General features: G+C 40.4%; 1 protein-coding gene across 3 annotated transcripts in view; it reads right to left on the reverse strand.

Annotated features, from left to right (window-relative positions):
* The window catches only part of LOC123771183 (endoplasmic reticulum aminopeptidase 1), a 62,427-nt gene that overhangs the window by 23,691 nt on the left and 16,975 nt on the right, over positions 1 to 21,761 (reverse strand). For all 3 annotated transcript variants that reach the window (XM_045763635.2, XM_045763643.2, XM_069324361.1), the window contains 10 exons: positions 20,916 to 21,071; positions 19,276 to 19,473; positions 18,163 to 18,314; positions 16,517 to 16,650; positions 13,693 to 13,864; positions 13,221 to 13,446; positions 11,687 to 11,870; positions 9,215 to 9,434; positions 5,970 to 6,137; positions 2,918 to 3,149 (listed from right to left, as the gene is read on the reverse strand). In XM_045763635.2, coding sequence (XP_045619591.1) covers positions 2,918 to 3,149; positions 5,970 to 6,137; positions 9,215 to 9,434; positions 11,687 to 11,870; positions 13,221 to 13,446; positions 13,693 to 13,864; positions 16,517 to 16,650; positions 18,163 to 18,314; positions 19,276 to 19,473; positions 20,916 to 21,071 — 1,842 coding nt within the window. The remainder of the gene's footprint in view (positions 1 to 2,917; positions 3,150 to 5,969; positions 6,138 to 9,214; positions 9,435 to 11,686; positions 11,871 to 13,220; positions 13,447 to 13,692; positions 13,865 to 16,516; positions 16,651 to 18,162; positions 18,315 to 19,275; positions 19,474 to 20,915; positions 21,072 to 21,761) is intronic.

Genomic DNA, 21,761 nt, shown 5'->3' on the forward strand with positions numbered 1-21,761 from the left:
GAAATGCCCTTTTCTGGTGGGCCTTCAGTAGCTGCCTGATCTAACTGCTAATACAGCCATGCTTTACGAAGATGCACCAGGCCTCGGAGATCAACCCAAGCCTGCTGGGACCCAGAACCAGGATCTGGCTCTTGAAGACAAGGTTAGCTTGACAATTAGGAAACACTCAACAGTGAGAACAAAAACCCTCCTTAAAATATAAGCACAATGAAAGTAACTGCTTGAAAATAATTAGGTACCTAGATGTAATAAGAGACACACACTTTACTCTGGGGTAAACACCTAAACTATAATGTGGTGCCATGACCAGTCCCAAGCGACAGCCTAAGTCCCACAAGGCTCCAGCCACCCTGCCCATTCAGTCATGAGCTGCCCACACTGAACCCCCTTCAATGCATAGGGGAGAAGGGTGGGGGGGAAGAAGGTAAGAGGGTGGGTAAGGAACACTGAAGGTTCACCAGAAAAGCAGGTTTTATTACATTCAATGCTTGAATTCTGGGAGGGGCTCCCTTAACCCCTACAATGCACACCTCTTTCATATGACCAACTCTGTGGTGAACACAAAAAAAAGATTTAAGTTTTTCTAATACTGTTCAAATACATTCCCTGGTTATGTGGGAAAGCACACGACCAAGGGTCATGCGTAAAAATTTGGACGGGCTTCAGTAGGGACCTCCAGATTTCCTGTTATTTCAGTAGAAATCTGGTTGTATGACTTTTACAAGTCAACGGTGGTCTAGTGGTAGAGTACACGACTGGCAATGATGGGGTTGTAGGTTTGTGTCCACCTCATAGCCCTAGTGGATTTTCCCATCGATATGTATCACGTTAATGTGATTCCTGAGTGTGAATAATAATAACTGAAAGTTTAAATTAACATAAAACACAGTACTGGAAATTGTACTGGAAATGTATACAGTACTTAGACAAGGATTTGTAAGGGCATGAGCTCATTTTTTTCTCGTCCTTACTAAAGGAGTGGGTAAACATACATGTAATGGAGTCTTTGAGAAAAAAAAAGTCCTCCACAGAGGTACAGTATTGTGATTCCAACAATTTCCTATAGAGTAAACATTGACCAAAACATACTTCACCCGGAGTATTCGTCTTGCCCCCTGCTAGAGCAGCGGCCACCTCCGCACAGGCACAGTAGTGAACTTTGCATGGGAAGGCTTCAAAAGGGCATACAGTAATTGTGTGTTATTATATAAGAAAATTTTTGTCAAGTACATTCTGTGACTGGAAAACGTGTTGAAAAATTAGTGTTAAATGTGGAAAACAAGTTTTAAATAAACTAAATAAACAGAAATAAGATGTAGAACCAGAAAACATTGGAACGCTTGACAAAGGAAAGTAAACACAAGCTGATGCTTGTCCACTTCTCTCTAGGCAGTGTGACGGGTTGGACGGTCATCCCACCTGGTACCTAAAGTGCACTGAATAAATTGTTGTATTTATGGTGCTATTATCTATGTTAGCTAGAGGATTGATTATTAACATGTCCCAGTGGCAGCTGACAATAATGTAGGATTCTCGTCTTTTGTGCACATTATGGTAAACTTGTGTTTCCTATCCTTCTGTATCACATGGTCCGTTAATTTTGGTTGTCCACAATTGGTAACTTTAAGTGTAGAGATAACAGTGGACTAGTCCCAGATGAGGGTATTCTTCAAGTGTGTTAAATTCCAGTGTTAGAACGTTGAGTTCTATAATATATCAACCTGTTGATTTAGTCAAAGTGTTGTGGAAGAATTAATACTTAGTAAAGTTATCATTCAATAGTGATTACAGCCATGGTTTACATATATTTTGCACATCTAAAGATTAAGGCTACAGAAATAAACCCATTGTAATTTCAGAAACTATTATTTAAACTCCCCTCCCCCTCCCCACCTAACCTTTTGCCTCCAGAGAAAGTAGCACTGCTGCTCCAGTGGGAGGCAGGATGAATACTCTTGACAAGGTAGTTTCAATAAATGTTTACTATACAGGAAATTGCTGGAGATCACAATACCTCCATGTGCAGAGGCTGAGTCTCAGTAACATGGCTGAAGACAATGTCCAAGCCACACATCAGAAAGTGAAGAAATGGAAACTTTTCTGTCCATCCTAGATGAATTATTTGATAATGTAACGACTTGATAACGGTCCAGGACGTCAATACCGCCATTGGGTATGGCGGTATTGTTCTATTTCCTCAAAGATTCCATCAGATTTACCTACGCATTTAGTAAGGACGAGTAGAAACAAGCTCGTGCCCTTACAGTTTTGCAGTGGAGAGAAACACATTATCTGTTTTACTGGAAACAACAAGGAATAAATACTGAATAGCTAAAGAAAAATATTACTTTTTGAGCAAGTTTACAAGTACAGTATCTGTACAGTGATGCTCGTACCTGAAGCTATTAAACTCATTATCTATAACAGAGTAAAGAAACAAGTAGTTTATACAAATTAAAAAATAAAAAACTCATGGTACAGTAATTTCTTCTGCAATAGCACGAGTTGAAAAAGAAACACTACATTGTGATGATAGCGAAGCTTTAGAAATACAACGGTGAGGTAGTTTCCTTGTCTAGCTACTAAGTAAACTGCCATGCAACACAGATCTCTGATAATGTCAACACATACAGCAGTGAGGTAGGAAGAGATGGTGGCATTTAGGCCCAAGGCCAAGTACTGGCACTTTATACATAGCAACTCTCCCAATACAAACTGCATGCTAAGGAGAGAGCCATGTTATCATTCCAGCACAGGGTATATATATTTGCTATCTAATATAAAAGTATTATCCTTGGACTTAAAATTTAAGCTAAACCAAGCAAAGCCAAACCAAGCAAAAGAGTGCGACTAACATTGCAACACCAGTCTAAAATGACACGCTTCTTTATAAGTGAGGAGACAATAAATGGCCTACCATCAGTCAGGTTCATCCAGTACATTGTCTGGTTATGAGGACTGTCACTAGTAACATAGGTCAGTGGCACATGCCACCTGTACCCCAATGTGGTGTTAAAGGGTTCATTTGGATCAGTGACATTCTCTTCACACACCAAAAACCTTGACTGGCTGGCTGTCACATGACCATCTTGCAGGCTAACAGAAATGAGAGGAAAGCCAGCCTGCAGTGTCCAAGTGTCCATTATGCCCTGAAGTGAAGGTCAATACACACAGCGTTAGGGGTCTACCGACTATATCCAACTTTAGGTCAACACAAAATACCACACACAATTACTGTTCAGCAATCAAGGAGTAAATATATACATTACTTAGTAATATGGTCAATAGTATATTGCTAACATGAATGAAGATGACGTATTGTTGAAAAGTAATGAAAGTGGTGCCTGTTGAACGGTAAAGTATGTATTTTTGTTGAAATAATTAATAATTTTTGCATTTCAGTAAACTACTGCATGTATTTCAGTGTACTAATGTATAAATTAAATTAAGATACAAAGTAAAGCAATCATAATTGATGAGATTTACATTACTGATTCAAAGCAATCCAACACAAACTTAAATATAAAATTGTTATCAGATTTATTATAAAAAAATGTCACAAGCAAACTTTTTAAATTCAAGCACTGTCCTTGAAAATAAGACCAGCATATTAAACACAAGATTTTGATACCTGCTTGATGGCGTTCTGGGAGGAGTTCTACTCCCCAAGCCTGGCCCGAGGCCAGGCTTGACTTGTGAGAGCTTGGTCCACCAGGCTGTTGCTTGGAGCGGCCTGCAGGCCCACATATCCACCACAGCCCGGTTGGTCCAGCACTTCTTGAAGAAAACCTTCTAGTTTTCTTTTGAAGATGTCCACGGTTGCTCCGGCAATATTTCTTATACTCGCTGGGAGGATGTTGAACAACCGTGGACCTCTGATGATTGAACAGTGTTCTCTAATTGTGCCTATGGCACCTCTGCTCTTCACGGGTTCTTTGTGGTTAATTTGGCTATTTAAGGAGAAAACTATCACACTAAACAATGATCAACACCTTTTTGGTTTTCCCCAGTTGCTATAGTATTTGTAATACAGATTTGTAATAGTATTTGTAACACTAGTGAGTATTATTATTTAGAGGTGGAAAAATGCTTTTGGTTCACAATATTCACCTCACATTATTCACCAATAAGCCTAGAAGGCTTATTGAGGTCTCCCTTAGGCCAACTAATGACCTTCCCCAGGACGCAACCTGCAACAGTTACCTAACTCCCGGATACCTATTTACTGCTCAGTGAATAGAGGCATTAGGTAAAGAGGAAACATTGCACAAACACTTCCATCCTACCATAGGAACTGAACCCAAAACCTGTCAAGTGTGACCCGACTGTTCTTATACACTGCATCATTTACATGGTTAAGCAGTGAATAACTGATTCTTAGCCAAATGTTCTGGGTTAAAGTTTTAGCTGAAGCAGAAACAAACTGGCATCATTTCCTTTCACCTCATGCTGCTGTTCACCTAGCTGTAAATAGGTACCTGGCAGTTAGTTTCTGGGGAGTTGCAGCCTAGGAATGGTTGACAGTTGACCTAGCAATTAGATATACATACACATGCACACAACCTACAACATTGGAGAGAGATATTCAGGAGGTAACCAACCAGCAGGATTTCATACTATGAAACACGAGAACTATAAAGACAGGGGTAGGTGTTATTTGCAACCTCCATTAACTACAGGAAGGTCAAGGGGGAAATACAATAAATGCAACAAAACCTACCTGAAGATAATAGAATTGCTGGTCACAGTGGCAAGGAGAGCTAGAATAAAGATCCTATCACTTGGGGATTTTAACCACAGGGAAATAGACTGGTCAACAAAGGATCCTCACCAGCCCGTCCTCCTAAGGTTTCCCTTTGTCAAGAAAACGGTCAATTTAAAGTGTCCTCTCCTAACCTACCAGAGGACTGAAAGCAAAAAATGGGACAGTACGTCACTTTTGTGAGCCACTTCCATTTTCTAGTACGACAAGTTTTTGACCTTATGTTACGCATACGATTGAAAAGCAACATTCTTTGTAGGAGGACAAAGGAGGAGAAGGAAGAAAGAATGGAAGAAAACCTTGACAAACTTCAGGAGTGGGCAGATAAATGACTGATGAAAATCCAAATAAGGGTGAAGTAATTAAAATGGGTAAGGAAGATAGGAACCCTGTATTAAGCCCATAAGGGAAAGGCAATTACCAGAAACAATAAGAGAAAAAGACCTGGGAGTAGACATAATCCTAACACTATCATCAGAAGCTTATGTGAACAGGATAACATCAGCAGTATATAGGGTATTAGCAAACATGAGAATCTCATTAAGAACCTAAACAGGTTTTCAAGCCCAAAGAAACTGCCTATGTGAGACCATTACTTGAGTATGCAGCATCAGCATGCAGCCCACACCATGAAACAAACTCTCTAAAGTTCAGAGGTTTGCAACTAGATTAGTACCAGAATTGAGAGGCATCAGCTATAAGGACATGTTGAGGGAACTCACCCTCAGCCTTAGAGAAAAGAAATGGCAGATATGATGACTACGTAAGATCCTGTTCCACATTCCATAACACGGCATTTATTGACATTTAATTCCATTTGCCACATGGTGCCCCAACCACTTATTTTATATAGGTCAATTTGAAGGGCATGACAATCTTCTAGGTTTCCTATCTTCCTTAGTAGCTTAGCATCATCAGTAAAACATGGTCATATAATTCTGTATTCCTTCTGGTAGCAAATGAAGATGCATTTATGTAGACGATGAGCATTAATGGCGCAAGAACTGAATCTTGTAGTGTAGTGTTACTAGTGAATTCACTAGTAACACTCCTCCAGCCAGATACATTGCCTCGAATTACTGCCCTCATCGTTATAAGCTTGACAAAATTTCATCCATGGTAACATGAATAATGATTAATAATAATTCAGTAATAGATCCCTCTCATAATTTAAAATCAAAGTTAAAATCATTAAGAAAATACACACCTTGATATCTAACTCGTTGCCACTTTTCTTGGAGATTTCCGACAGAGCTTTCCATAAATCATCTGTGGCTGCATTACCATATCTGTGTAAATCTAAGTACAGCCTGAGGCCCTCTTGTAGCATGTTGCGACCAATGAAAGACTCCAGCATGCTGATAATGGATGCCCCCTACACAGGAAAATAAATGATTATATTACATAAACAATGAAGTGAAACATAAAATAGAGCAATAGCTAAGATATTACCCACTAAAAAATGTAAAATGCTAGCAGTTACTTGCCAGAGCAAACAATTTGCTTTAACTGTGTGCTTTAGATGTTCTCCAGCCTTCACTACAGTGCTTGCTTTCACTACATCATGCATAAATGCCTCCAAAAATGATAGTCCTACAGCAACTGTAGATGGAATGTTTTGCACATTCCATCAATGCACAGGGCCAACAGAGTCTGCAACCTTTTCCACCTATTGTGGAAGCAGTGACACGGTGTGCAAAGGAGGAACCAGTACATCCTCCAAAGCCAAGCTTTGTTCACGAGAAATCTATAAAAGACAAAGTTAAAGCTCTAGCACATTTGCTCAAGCAATCTCTGAGGCACCTAGGGCTAACTCAAAACCACAAAAGGGGCACTGCAGCCGGGACAAGGCCACGGCAGGCTGGGAAAACGATGTTGACCTCGAGTCCCAAACGAAGCCCAACCAAGTTCAAACCCAGGTCAGAACCAACCGAGACTGCCACGAACCCACTAGGAACCCAAATCAGGCAAGCTGTGAAAGAACCAGATCCGTGGCTAGCATACACATGGATCAGCCGAGAGCCCATACCAGCCAATTGTCGAGGTAAGCCAAACCCTGAACAACTATAAGATAAAGATGGGTGGACCCAAAATTGGTAAGCCTGATGCCTCACAACAACCCTAACCAAGCCCTAAACCTTGGATGGATAGGGACGCACCAGAAAGTGTCCCGGAGGTACACACTAGCATCCAGCTCAAGAGCAAGAGGGGACCTGGGACAGAGTGGTCATTTGGACAGATGGGCAAGGAATGAACCAGCTCGTCTCCATAAACAAAGACCAAAGTCCATTCCATGCACCCACCAAACCCTGTTTATGAATGAAAAACAGTTTATACACGACACAACTGATGACGTTCGAACACTTCCAGAACAAGTTCTTCGCTGACAACTTTTGTTCGAACCACAAAACTGTAAATACTTTACCCATGTACTACAAATACAAATAATGGCCAACAGAACCTAAACACCTCACCAAACCTAATCAATGCCTAAATATGCACATTATGCTGAATCATATATAGCCATATTAATATATACTTGAGACAATTCCTATATTGAATGAACAGCATGTTAAATTTGATGAATGCATCTTCATTCGTGCATCTTCAGGGGCTTGCGAGTCCCTGAAGGGAAAACCCATGAGGAAGGAATTCTCTGGAAAACTCACACCCTACAACCAAAGACCCTCTGCAGAAGATGCTAGGAACCACAAAGGGTCAAAGGGGACACACAGCCTCAATTCTGACAACCACTAAGCCCCAAAAATTGCAGTCAAGACTCCCAGGGCAGAGCCATCATCCATGCACATTATCAGGGAAAAACTGGCAGAGTACAGGGGGAAAGGCCTAAAAAGAACTGGCCGGCTGGTAAAAAAGGCCCAGAAACCTTGGCGGGACCGAGAGGCTCAACTGCCTCCATACCCAAATCAGAAAGGGCGACCCTTGAAGTCACCCAAGCCACATCCTGAGCTAAACCCTGAACTCCGAACCCAAAACCTTCAGAAAATTTGGTGCTGGAAACAGAAGGACCAGAAGGAGAGCAAATCATGCCCAATGGGGAAGGAAGAGCTCGAACATCATCAGGAGAGCTAGTAAGAAGAGTAACGTGATGGGAGCACTCTCCGCACGACTCAGGGTTGAAGGTGTCACTGACCAAACAGGCAACATGGCAGAGGCAGAATGAATGAACATTATCACATGGCACTGATGATGGGCACTCAACAAGTTCGCTAATAGCGAGCGTGGGTTCAGGAGAACATCCATGGCCACCCGGGCCTGAAGATGGCTAAAAAACCCACCTTGGTGTGCTGAAGTGCAGCTTGTGTGAAACCCAACGAACCCCACCAGCCTAGATGCTCCAATCAGGAAAAAGATGGAAGCTAAAACCCCCAGACTTACCAAAAGATGATGGTCACCACAAGCAAGGTGGAGCTCTAAAGGAGCCTTCCCCCAAACACTCCAGGGAAGAAAACACTGGCAGTGCAAGGGTTTGCCTGCTGCTCTCCTACCCCCTAAACCAGGAGGAGTGGGGCGAACAAGTGGCCACTAATTTTAAACATTTTCAATCATTTGTTTACATAGTTTGGGGAGTACTATGGCCATTTCTTCAGCCATAGCAGGCACCCATTTCCTCCGAGTGCCTTCCTTGGTGGTGGCATAAATAAATAACTTAATACATAAATGCCATAGCTCCCAAACCCTTGAGAGGGAACCAGGTTCTAGCTCCGGGTACCCAGTAGACCAGAGAACTCTGCGACTGATGGCGTCTAATAGATGGTACCTACATCAGAGATGGTAACTTGAGGGAGCCACAAGGGGCTCACCTCCCCAGAAAATATAACAGACACAAATACGGGCCCCTGAAGGACTACATCCAAAAGGATAGCCAACACTTATCTGAAAAAAATGGGCCAGGAAGGACAGTTGCATGATGGAGCTGTGAAAACCACCACACCGGATGAATGGCTGACATGGCTGGCTGGCTTCCAGGCTGCCATCTGGTGATGGGGAAGTGTAACTAGCAGTGATAACCAGCTAATGAGTATGTACTTAGTTAATATGGTTGCTAATTTGTCTGCAAGCAGATGCATGTTTTGGGATACTCTACCTTTCTAGCAGCTTATCCTTTTGGCTTGGGTTGATTTATGTATCCCCACACTCCCTTTGCTTCTACCTAGTGAACAAAATTCTGCTTGTAGTCTGTGGTAGGTTTTTATGACTTTTAAAAGGTCTGATGTGGAATGATAAGTGTGGAGCTAGCAAGCAGTTAGCTCTGGAAGCCACCAAGGAAAACCCTCCTAGGAAAGTTAGATCAATACAGGCAGTGACTGACTTCATACAAATCAAACTAGAAACATTTACTTTGGATCCAAGATATCCTTAACTGACTACTCATAACATCATCTTGCCACATTAACTAGGATAAATGAACGAAAAGCGTCCAGTTCAAACCTTTTTATATGAAATTGTATCAAATATTGATTCAATTTGAGCAGGGTCTGTCACTGGTGTAGATATGGGGTGAGAGGCCAGAAGGGCATCTAACTCAAGAGCAGGATGCATCTTCTCCACGAGGAACTGCTCCTGCATGGCCCACCCCGGCTCTGCCACCCCAGTACCAATATTCTCCATGAAGCTGGCAAATCCTTCATTCAGCCACAAGTCACTCCACCTATTGAAATAAAGAATTTAGTTTATTACCATCCTTCCTTTTACTTGCCAATCATACATAACTTTCCTCATGTTAACGATGGAAATGATTTAGGAAAAACTAAAAACTTAAATCTAATTCTTACTCCAATTTTGTCAAAAAACCTCATGAATTATAAGATGTTTGCCCTATCTGATCTTTAATATAGTTCTGATCACACAAAAGCAATAATAAGTGAAGGTTGTCACAGTATACTGTATTGTGCTGCATAATATGAAAAGTGTCAACTCTGATCTCAGGTTCTGTGTTGCCGATACATAGTATTGCATTCTTCATTTCGTTGGGGGACAGGCAGCCTGTGTATGTACCGGTATATACTTTAGGCTGGTATCAAGGTCCCCCACAAAGTCGAACTATAGATCCTCCCCAGAATGCAACTCGACAACAATTGACTACCTCCTAGGTATCCATTTAGTACTAGGTGAGCAGAGACATTAGGTGAAAGAAAACATTCTGTCTGCCCAGTATTCAAACTCGGGATTCTGGATTCCAGTTAATGTATGCATGGATTGTTCACTTAGGTTAAATTCTGTTGGGAGTGGTCAGCAACTAGGATTGGTTACCAAGTTACCAAGAGGGAGGCACCAGCTGAACCCAGAGGAGGAGATGAAGGAGCAAACTTGAAACAAAACAACTGCTCCAAGATCGGATCATGAAACGATAAAATGGCTAACCCTGGGGCAACCACATCAACATTCAGCCACAACCAATGTATAAGGACAAACCTGGCCTATAAAGCAGCAGCCACCTGTTAAGCCAAGTCCCTAGAAGGAAGCTTGGCTAAATCAGAGACCCAATGACCACAAACATCACAGGTCTCCAGGTGGAACATATTCCCTACCCAACAGGTGGCATGATGGAGGCAGTAAGAGCTATCAGAATACATGAAAATTGAGGCATTTCCTTCAAACTCACACCCAGCGAGGACAGAATCAGAGGTCTGGTACATAATAAACTCTGAAAACTGCAAATGGTCTAGAAGGGTAGACAAAGTAGGTACACCAGGCACAGGTACTGCTTGCCAAGGTTTACAGATGCCAAAGATAACCTATGGGCAAATGCAGCTGCAGAAGGTGCCAGTGTGACACAGTACAACAAGTACGCAAACAACATATGCGATCTTACGTCAAAAATCAAATTGCCGCAATCTATAAAGTCAAACACCTATGCACTGTTAAGGGCAAGGCACCTCACAACTGGAAGCTGCTCTCGGAGACAGCCACACGAATCTCCCCAGAGAAAGAAACTCTGGCCTGGCATGGGCAACACCAGCAAACACCTAGAGATGAGAACTCTAGCCAGAGACAAATTAAGATGAACAGAGTCCATGCAACAAGCGAGGCATAAATATACGCATGTTATAAAACACTAAAATACAGAACAAATACACAAGCAAATGACCTCTGCAAGACAAAAACAAAGTCCATGATGGCCAGCACTAACCTGAAAAAAATGGTACCCCAAAGGGCAGTAGGGCAGGAAGTGTATCAGTGAAGTAAGCTTCAGGCAATATGACCGAGGTTCAAAGTTCGTGAAGCAGGGAGGAAGGTGTACAATCCCCTGGTGGTGTGCAGGTGGAACTAACAAGAGAACTCCTTAATGAACAGGTGGGTCATGTGTATTGGGGTTTTGCTGTCCCATTTTCTATTATTTGATTGCCTTGCTGCTTGCCCACCTTTCTGGTAGCCTTTTCTTGGTTAGGGTAATCTATGGTGCCCCATTTCTTGCACTCTCTTTATAGGGAGACCAAGTTTTGGCCTCTGGTCCCCAATAAGTTTAAATGATTTTCATGGATCTGGTGTGTATTGAATTGGATGGAGCTTTGCCAGGTAGCAAGCAAGCAAGCAAGGAGGAGCCACCATTAGGAGCCCTCCCATTAAAGCACCTGGTAGAAATCAGCCGAGACAACAGAGCTTGGCACAACCACCATGGTAACAGACAGAAGAGAGGAGACGACTTGCTAGCATGGCTGAAAAAGCTGTGGGCCTACACGGTTCAGGACCATGCAGCTAGTGGTGACATAAACCCACCTGTCACTATGCTGTCAGTGGTGTCATAAGTCCACATCCCAATATGGTCCGAGTGACATCATGAACCCAACTGCTACTATGCTGCCAGTGGTGTCATAAGCTTGCTTTTCCCACAATTGCACATCGTAGTAAGTAAAGGTATTATTGAGTGACTGCTTGGTGTGGGGGAGAAAGCTGACTAACCATGACATTGTGACAAGATTGCCGAACCACTGATGAGCAAGTTCGTGAGCTATCACCACTGCCACCCCTTGCTGTGCCCGTGATGACGTGTGATTTTTGTCAAACATGAGAGCCGTTTCTCTGTACGTGATTAAGCCCCAGTTTTCCATCGCTCCTGCTCCGAAGTCTGGGATGGCAATCAAATCTGAAAACAAATATATAATATGTATATACAGTATGGATAATTAATGAGTACTGCTATTTCTGCAAGTTAACAAAATCTAAAATAAAATTGCTTTAACAAATACAATTTTACTTACCCCATCCATAACCATACTGATAACATTGTATTCCTACCATTACCATGCTAATAAAGGTCTTCCTACTGTTAAAAATGGGTCTTTATATGATAAACACAACCACTGAGAGCATTTTGGCAGATGTAGCACAATAGTCAAACAAGCCAACCAAACTTAATAAATAATATGTACCATCGTGTACTTAGACAACAAAATGCCATTTAGTTTTAAGGATTGAAGACATACACAAGAGGCAACAACTATAAGCTTGTAAACATATTATGCAGAAGAGACTGGACACACTTTTACTTCGACAGACCAGTCCACCACTGAAACTGTAAAGCTGCAAATCTGATTACACTTGAATATTTTAACAGGAAACATGAGGGAGCTTTTACAATCCATTGACCAGTACCCACCATGACCTCTAGATACACTGGCCTCCTGTATTCACTATGGCTGCAAGACACTGGCCAACAATAAAATAAATAATTTATTAATTCCTGTTGTCGTGGACAGGAAGCCCGTGTAAATAATAACATATACTTGAGGTTTGTATCGAGGCCCTCTGAAGGTCGAACTACTGATCTTTCCCAGGATGCAACTCCATAACAGTTGCCTAACTCCAGTGTACCTATTTACTGTTTGGTGAAAAAAACCAGCGTTGAATGTAATGAAACGCCATTTTCTGGGCGAGTCCTGGAGGCTCCCCGGAGCTCCCCCAGAAAAGTCATATTAGGAGAAAGGAAACATGTCCGATCATTTTTTTCCCATTGGGTAATTGAAACCATGATCCCTGATTTTAAGTCGAGAATGAAGCCAACAGTACTACAGGTTAAGCTCTACAAATATTGTAGGAAAAAAACTAAGATACAAACACTAGTAAATATTTGTCAGCAAGGTATCAATATTTAAAAAAAAATACAGGTATTTGTTAATAAAATTTCATTATATTGTTCACAAAAGTAAAAATGGTATTTCAAATAGGAAGAGCATTTTTATTCGTAAAATAATATACACAAAACAAAATCACTGTATTAAATAATTGATAACAATATGAAGTACAGAACTTAGTGTACCTTGAACAAATCCACAAGGGCCATGACGAGGGTTCGAACTTACATCCAGGATGATCCCAGACGCATCTCAGTCGATTGCGCCACTACATGGTTAAAAGAATTGCACCCTCATCACGGCCCGTGTGGATTTGTTCATTTGATATATCACGCTATTGTGATTTCTTGTGCTTACTGTACCTTGTTTTGGCAATGGGTATGACACACCAAAGAACATGTCATAAAAGTCGAGGATGTGAGATGCTATTCGCAGTGCATATTTGGCTTGGCTGATCATGTTTGGTGGGGCGTACACCGACACATTGACATTGTGCTTCGTCAAAACAGATACCCTCGCATAATCACACACAACAAATGCAACCAAATAAGTGCTCATTTCCACACTTTCTTGAAACTCATCAAGCAGCTAGAATATGAAAAAAAATACACTTTTAAAGAAACTCAGAACGACTATCTTTTATAATGCAAAGTATTGCACAGAATTTATGTTTGAAATAAAATGATGACATTACTAAACTGGACAAGCCAAACTATTTCATCTTTATTATAACAATTAACCACAATTAGCATTATTCAATTATTAAGAAGAAGAAAGCTCATTGACTGCAAGACAAGAACCTAATTGTGCAAAATAAAAATACTAGTTGCTTACCAAGTGTGAATCTTCAACAGGTTTGGTTGTCTGTTTAGGCATGTTGAAGAGTGTGAAGTACTGAGGATCTCGGTAAATACTCAGGTGGAATTTGGCCTTCAGGTGAGGCTCATCAAAGCACGGAAATGCAGAGCGCGCAGACGTAGGCTCAAAATGAGTGGTGGCAATATACCTAGAAAATATATATTACTATTCAAGTTTAAGCTCAAAATACCTTACTAACCAAATTTTGACTTTTTTTAGAATTTCCCAGCCAAAAGTGAAAAGAATCAATGACGGATGAATTCCCATATTTAGGTCAATATTTAAAAGGAATGACAAGGAAAAATAAGTTTTGTTATTTTTGGATGAAAACACCAGGTTAGCACATGGGTGTGATATGTATATAAATAATATGTATCACGGACTGCTCAAGCTTTATACAGTAGTTCAATAGCTGAAGAAAGCAGAGAGAGAAAAATATATAGTACTGTATTTCATTGGAGATGGAGTGCATTAGTAGCCAAATTTCTTCACCACCATCACCACTACTGACCCAATTCCCGCCCATCAGGAAGAGGGCCAAAAAGTTTTAAGTATTAGGATAAAGATACAGTGGAACTGGAGAGAGATGCTAAGCGACACTACAGCAAGCCTACACCATCTCGCTGCCAGCATCCACACCACCTAAGTCACTAAAACATGCCTAGCACTTCCCTCGAGTCATTGGAGATGAACATTATTTTTTTTTTTTTACTATCTTGCCTATCTTGAAAGAAATGGGGAATCAAAGATTACCCTACTACTGAGGTGAATCACCCGTTACAAAAAGTTAAAAATTGATTTGGGTATTGTTATTTCTTAAGATTAATTTCATGGTTTGACTTGTTACTAAACAAAATGTAAAACATCTTGTTGATGTTAAGGGTATGTTTGTTAGCAGTCAGCTACAAATGGACTCGAGTTCAGTATTTACCAAGTCATTTAAAATACTGTAAATGGTTTAGCATGTGAGAAAATGAAAGTTGTATTATCAGCAAATAGAATGGGTTTCCCAAATGTGTGGTACTTGGAAGATCTTTAATATACAGTACATGAAAAAAGAGGAGTGGACCAAGTATACTACTCTGCTGAATGCCAATGTTAATGGGGTAGAGTGGGAGAAGCAGCATCGTTCACTGAAACATACTGGTCAGGAATCTGTACATCAGTTGATTGACGGTTGAGAGGCGGGACCAAAGAGCCAGAGCTCAACCCCCGCAAACACAACTAGGTGAGTACAACTAGGTGAGTACTGCTGCTTGTCACCAAGGTAAGACTGCAAGTACTGAAGGGAGTGACCTCTGACCCCATAGTGTTAAGAGTTTGAGAAGGTTATTGTGGTTAACAGTGTCAAAAGCCTTATGTAGGTCAACAAACAGACCTATGGGGCACTCATTTTTGTCCAAGAGCTCCAATTAGGTTAAGCATATTTATAAGAGGATGATTGGTGCTTTTATGGGGCCTGAAGCCATATTGGCTTCAGGCCCCATATAATGTTTAATTTGTGCGGTCTTGTTACAAGCGAGATAAAGTTATCACAGATACAAACGCAGCAGTGTCCTCCATTGCAATAGATCATCATGCTAAATATGTCACAACAGAAGCTCATTCATAAATATTTAATGCCCATCTCTATCATGTTTGGCAGTAGAGGTGATGTGTCTAACACCAAGGTACCATGTATACAAGATGATTACAGATTTCATACCATAATTTAATCTGTCAAAATTAGCAGGTCGAGACCCTGCAAACACACAACATAACGGTCCCTATGATTCCCTTGTTACAATTTGTAATAAAGTTGTTACATCTTATTATAATGCTTTTATGACATATTAGAATGTTGTTACAACTTGCTATATTGGTTGTTACAATTGTTAGGTGTTAAACTTTGTTTGCACGTTGTAGCAACGTCATAGTTTCGTCACGTGTTTGGCGGGAAAAGAAGCACTGTTGAACAGAACAGGGGAATTTATCTTTAAAAAAATCACATACTGTACAGGGAAATATTGCCCCCCACCATTCCAACTCTAATAAACACTAGAAAAATATCAACTATAGCTTATCTTCACACTACTACAGTATACACTCTTAAAACACACGGAATACAACCATACTGAAACTAACACACAATCATGAAAACTCATTGATCAACTGGGTAATACTGACATCAATAACTCATAATAGGGCCAACCACAGACTTAGGGCCCACAGGAAAATAATTGAACAAATTATAAATGATTCCACATGAAGTAATAATAAAAAAAAACTGTCTAGCACATATGGTGACAGACTTACTCAAGCTGCCCTGCTGTAGTGCTACAGTGTCATATTATAGTACTGAAATAATGATGTAATCATTAAGGAAATAGCTAGTAAACTAATATGAACACTAGTACCCCCCCCCCAATGTTAGGGCAGAATTTAAAAATAAAAAAACACAGCCAAGCATTATATTTTACCACTCTAAGAAACAAATCCACAGGAAACGTGACGAGGTTGTTGTTTATGTTGTTTAAGATTCAGCTACTGGGAACAAAAAGTTCCAAGTAGTACGGGCTATGGTGAGCCCATCCGTGACGAGGGTTCTAACCTGTGTGTTGGGTGTTCCCAGGCACGCTCTCGGCATTAATATGTCACGATAATGTGATTTCTCTGTGTATTTTACCAGTCTAATATTTTGAAATGTGTAACATTGTCAACTGGTTAGTGTTTTATTTACATTTCATAAAGGTTCAATCTTTATTATGCAATAAAACAAGCAGTTGCCTATACATCTTCATAGCACCCCAGTTTCAATTACCTTTTCTCTCCATCGCTGTCCACATATGATGATAGATAGAATCCTTCAAGTGCCTCTTTCAGTGTTGTTTCGAAGCTCATCTTGAGCGTGTAATTACTTCCACGGCGCAGGATTTCCGACAACCCCAAATACAACTGTAAGCAAAAAAAACAACAACTTTTCAAATGGTCTTGTCACATAGTTGGGGCAGGGAGACATTGAAGAGTACAGAAGAATCCACCACTGAGCCACAACAGAACAACACTCTCAATACCCCTGTAAATAAATTAGAGGACTCCAAAAGGAAAGCTAATTATGACTGATACTAGTACTAGTTAGCAACTAGCTGTTATGACAACCATTATCAGATGAAATCAGGTCACCATTGTAGTTTTGGGGAGCCAGAACATCTCTAAAATATTTGAACAACTTTTTTTTTTTTTGTATTTGTTTTGTATGAGTACATATATTTGTTTTATGTTTGCTACACACAGAGATCACACTAACGTGATGCATCAAATGAACAAATCCACAAGGGCCGTGACGAGGATCACAGCCTCGTGACGACCCTTGTGGACATGTTTATGTTTGCTGGTGTTATGAACCTCGGTCACATCATAACATACATCCTCACCTGATGTGAGCGCTATTCCTCATTCAAGTGTACACTACACTGATACTAGGGGTGCAGTAAAGTTTACATGGAAAACCAAAGTGTGTATGGAGAAAGAACTGCATGGTTTTTAGGCTTTATTTTGACAACAGACAACAGCAAGGTAATTCAGGAACAACCTTATAGTAAAGTCATTCCAACTGTACTGAATAAATCACATGCCAGTAGCCAAATCCTATTGACTGCATGAACCTCACAATGGTACCTAGTTCTTACTGACTGTATAAACCCTACAATGGTAGCTAATTCCTATTGACTGTATAAACCCCACTAGTTCCTACCGACTGTGTAAACCCCGCTCTAGTTCCCACCGACTGTATAAACCCCGCTCCAGTTCCCACCGACTGTGTAAACTCCGCTCTAGTTCCCACCGACTGTATAAACCCCGCTCTAGTTCCCACCGACTGTATAAACCCCGCTCTAGTTCCCACCAACTGTATAAACCCCGCTCTAGTTCCCACCGACTGTATAAACCCCGCTCTAGTTCCCACCGACTGTATAAACCCCGCTCTAGTTCCCACCGACTGTATAAACCCCGCTCTAGTTCCCACTGACTGTGTAAACTCCGCTCTAGTTCCCACCGACTGTGTAAACTCCGCTCTAGTTCCCACCGACTGTATAAACCCCGCTCTAGTTCCCACCGACTGTATAAACCCCGCTCTAGTTCCCACCGACTGTATAAACCTCGCTCTAGTTCCCACCGACTGTATAAACTCCGCTCTAGTTCCCACCGACTGTATAAACCCCGCTCCAGTTCCCACCGACTGTATAAACCCCGCTCTAGTTCCCACCGACTGTATAAACCCCGCTCTAGTTCCCACTGACTGTGTAAACTCCGCTCTAGTTCCCACCGACTGTATAAACCCCGCTCTAGTTCCCACCGACTGTATAAACTCCGCTCTAGTTCCCACCGACTGTGTAAACTCCGCTCTAGTTCCCACTGACTGTGTAAACTCCGCTCTAGTTCCTACAGACTGCACAAACTTTAACTTGCCTGTTGGTGTGGAGGATATACAAGGAATTTCAGAATTTCAATAGGTTTCCCATACTTGTTTTCTAGTGAATACTGGGAAACATTTAGTTCATTTCCATGGATGATAATGGCTGTAGTTTCCTCAATAGTGGTAAGCTTGATTGTCATTTCTCCTGGAAAGGAAAGACATGCATCAACCACTATTATAGCCAATTTATAATCAATACTATCTACGTAACATTTGCCAAGTTTTTTTTTTTTTTAGTTTTTTTTCAGATCATCGGAGTTGCATTGGAGGACGTCAAGGAAAATTTTGAATCATTGTAAGATGTTCCTATTTAGCTTAATTAAGTTAATGTTTGTTCCTATTTGGCTAAATTAAATTAAGATGAGGTAATTAAATTATGATAAGGTAATCTAATGACTAATTCGATTACATTGTGTACAAGATGAAGATGCACCCCCTAATTTATTTAAAAGGATATCTTCTGGGAAAACTATATTAACATGTTTTATACATTTATTACAAGTGACTTTGAAGCCCAGCTTCTCTACAGTATTACCATTTTCATTTGTGTAAGCCACAACATAGAACTTTAAACTTAATGCTATAACAACGCATTGTATTTGCCTGCAAATAAGATACATCCCAACCCTAAGTCCAACCACTTGGGTTGGACGGTAGAGTGGCGAGACAAGTAGAATGACAGTCTCACTTCATGCAGGTCGGGTTCAATTCCCGACCATCCAAGTGGTTGGGCACCATTCCTTCCCCACCGTCCCATTCCAACTCCTTATCCAGACCCCTTTCAAGTGCTATATAGTCATAATGGCTTGGCACCTCTGCCCTGATAATTCCCTCCCAACCCTAAGTGTTTCTATAACCACTTCTCTTCGATGCCAAAGAAGGCTCCGAAGGACTTGAATTTGCTCAGGTTGTGCTTCCTACACCAATCAAACTGGATGGCTTCCTCCAGTGCTTCCTATCACCGTGGAGAATGCTTGAAAAGTTGCCCATTGCATCAGTACCAGAATGCCACCCAACCTAATATTACAGTTCACAGTGAGACAGTAGAAACTTAATTTAGGATGCAACCAAATAAGATACCTCAGAAATGTTTAATAACACCACACCTTGAACATGTCTAGTTGTTAAATTAGGATGGATACGAATGTCGTAATGCAGAGGTCGCACGTGAAAAGGCAGCCGAACATCTGTCCAAGGAAACTCTTCTCCATTGGTTGCTGTTGGGGGCGTGCTCGGTGGCGAGACTGTTGGATGGCTGCTTAATCCTGGCATGGGTTCCCCGGTGTATGTTGCTTCTGGGCATCCTTAAACAAAATATGATTAAATAAGTTTTAGTTGTGAATTTTCAGTGGTTAAAGCGAGAACCTTAGAATAAAGGAAACTGCAGAGGGCCTATTGGGCCTATAGAAGGAAGCTCTAATTTATGTCTACCCAAACTCTCATCCAGACCACAGGCACAAAACAAGTGATCCCACATATTTTATGGTACCTGATAATTTGTTCCATACATCAACCACCTTATTCCAAACCAGTATTTACCCATGTCTTTCCTGAATTTAAACATAAAATTTATATCCACCGTTTTGTGTTTTATTTTGTGTCGATATATTTAACACATTATTATACCCTTTCATTCATTAGTATACTTCCATCATGTCACCCCTTACTCTCTGCCTTTCTAGAGAATGTAAAGTTAACTATTTAATCTTGTCATACAAAACATTTCCAATTCACGAGATAACTTTCGTCATCCTTCTGTGAACTCGTTGAAGTGAATTTATGTACTGTAAATTCTATAATATGGCTACAAAAACCGAATTCCATAATCTAAATATGGACTAACAAGAGCAAGGTAAAGCTGAAAAAATAACATTAGTTGTCCAACTGCTAATGCTTCTAGAAATAAAACCTTGTATCCTATTTGCCTTATTCCGAACATTTAAGCATCGATTTTGGGGGGCTTCAACTCCTGACTAATCATGACTCCCAGTTTTTTTTTGTGCATTTAGACTTCACAATTTCAACACTATCCAGCATATACAGAACCTGGTAACTATCCTCATTACCTTGCCTCAGGACCCTACATTTTGTCAGCATTAAACAACATCAACTAATCTTTTGTCCATTTTGTCCATCTAAATTATCTGGAAGTGATTTTGAATTTTCTGAACTTATTTCCCACCCAATTTTTGTATCATCTGCAAATTTGCAAATATTGCTCATCAAACCTTTATCTCAATGATTTACCGTATGCATAATAGTAAACAACAGAATCACAATAACGTGACTGAAAATATGAAAACCAAACCACACATCAGAAAATAAAGAACCAATTTGATAATGGTCCAGGATGGACCAAAACATCGTCATTTCTTCATTTTCTGACATGTGGTTGGTCATCAAACAACTGGAGTCCCGAGACAGAGCCCTGGGGCACTACATTTACAAAGGTTTCCCACTCCAACTTTACTCCATTCATACTAACTCTCTTTTTTCCTTACAAATAACCATGCCTTTATGCAACTTAAGACAGCTCCCTCAATACCATGAGCCCCTACCTTTTTAATCTTTCACAAGGCACAGTATCAAAAGCTTTGCTGAAGTCAAGTTACAAAACATCGCAATCCTTTTAACTAACACTTGCTTAAAATATACTAGAAAAGAATGGAAGTAAATTTGTTTGAAATATACTTAACACTCATTGAAATCAAAGTACAGTATTCCTGACAAACACTTAATTACATACCTGGTTTGGTAAAAGCAACAATAAGAGCAACAGCAATGATGGCAATGAAGCCTAATGTAACGACACAACATGCGCGTTTCTGCGAGCACACCATCACCGCCCCAGGCTCATACATAGCACGCTTGTTAACCATGAAGCCGCTCTCGTTGGGCGACCCTGCAAGAGAGAGTCCACATGAAAGATTTTTTATATTTTTTTTATTGATAATAGTTCTGTATCCAAAAAAGGTTAAAATCTCTAGAATATAACTTTTTCTGGCAAAAGGGTGGAAAAGCATTTTTTTATAGCATAGCCTTATATGCCTTGTACTGTACTTGAAGAATTACTGATTCAAATTTTGCTTAATAATTCAACTGAAATACAATGCAAGCTTGCTTATAGTAATTTTGTAACAAGCTAATATTAAATTTAAATTGGAAATAGCAAACCGCGAAGAGATAGGTTGAAAAGGTATTAGAAAATGAGGACTATAGAATAGGGAAATCTAGCTACTTTAAGTTCACTTAACTAAAGAGTTTTCTAAGCAATAATATTCTCAGGGGGGATAGATATTGGCCCGAGTACAACTTGTTTAATATAAACAGGTGAACAAATTGCACATCACCTTATTCAAATGACTTAAAAGAATTTGGCAGGACACAAAGATCACATTTATAAAGGCCAATACTATACTAATGTTATCATTCATTTTGAAAGTAAAAATGCAATAGGAATAAAATTATAGGGATGCTATCCAGCCGACACCGCGAAATGATCAGATGCCTATGTTAGAAACTGCTGTGAGTGGCTGAGGTAAAAACAAGCGTGGTGCTTCTAAAGTCACTACCGTACATATTTACTCACACG

This window comes from Procambarus clarkii, chromosome 14 (assembly GCF_040958095.1).
Source record: "Procambarus clarkii isolate CNS0578487 chromosome 14, FALCON_Pclarkii_2.0, whole genome shotgun sequence".
In the NCBI taxonomy this organism is placed as follows: Eukaryota; Metazoa; Arthropoda; class Malacostraca; order Decapoda; family Cambaridae; genus Procambarus; species Procambarus clarkii.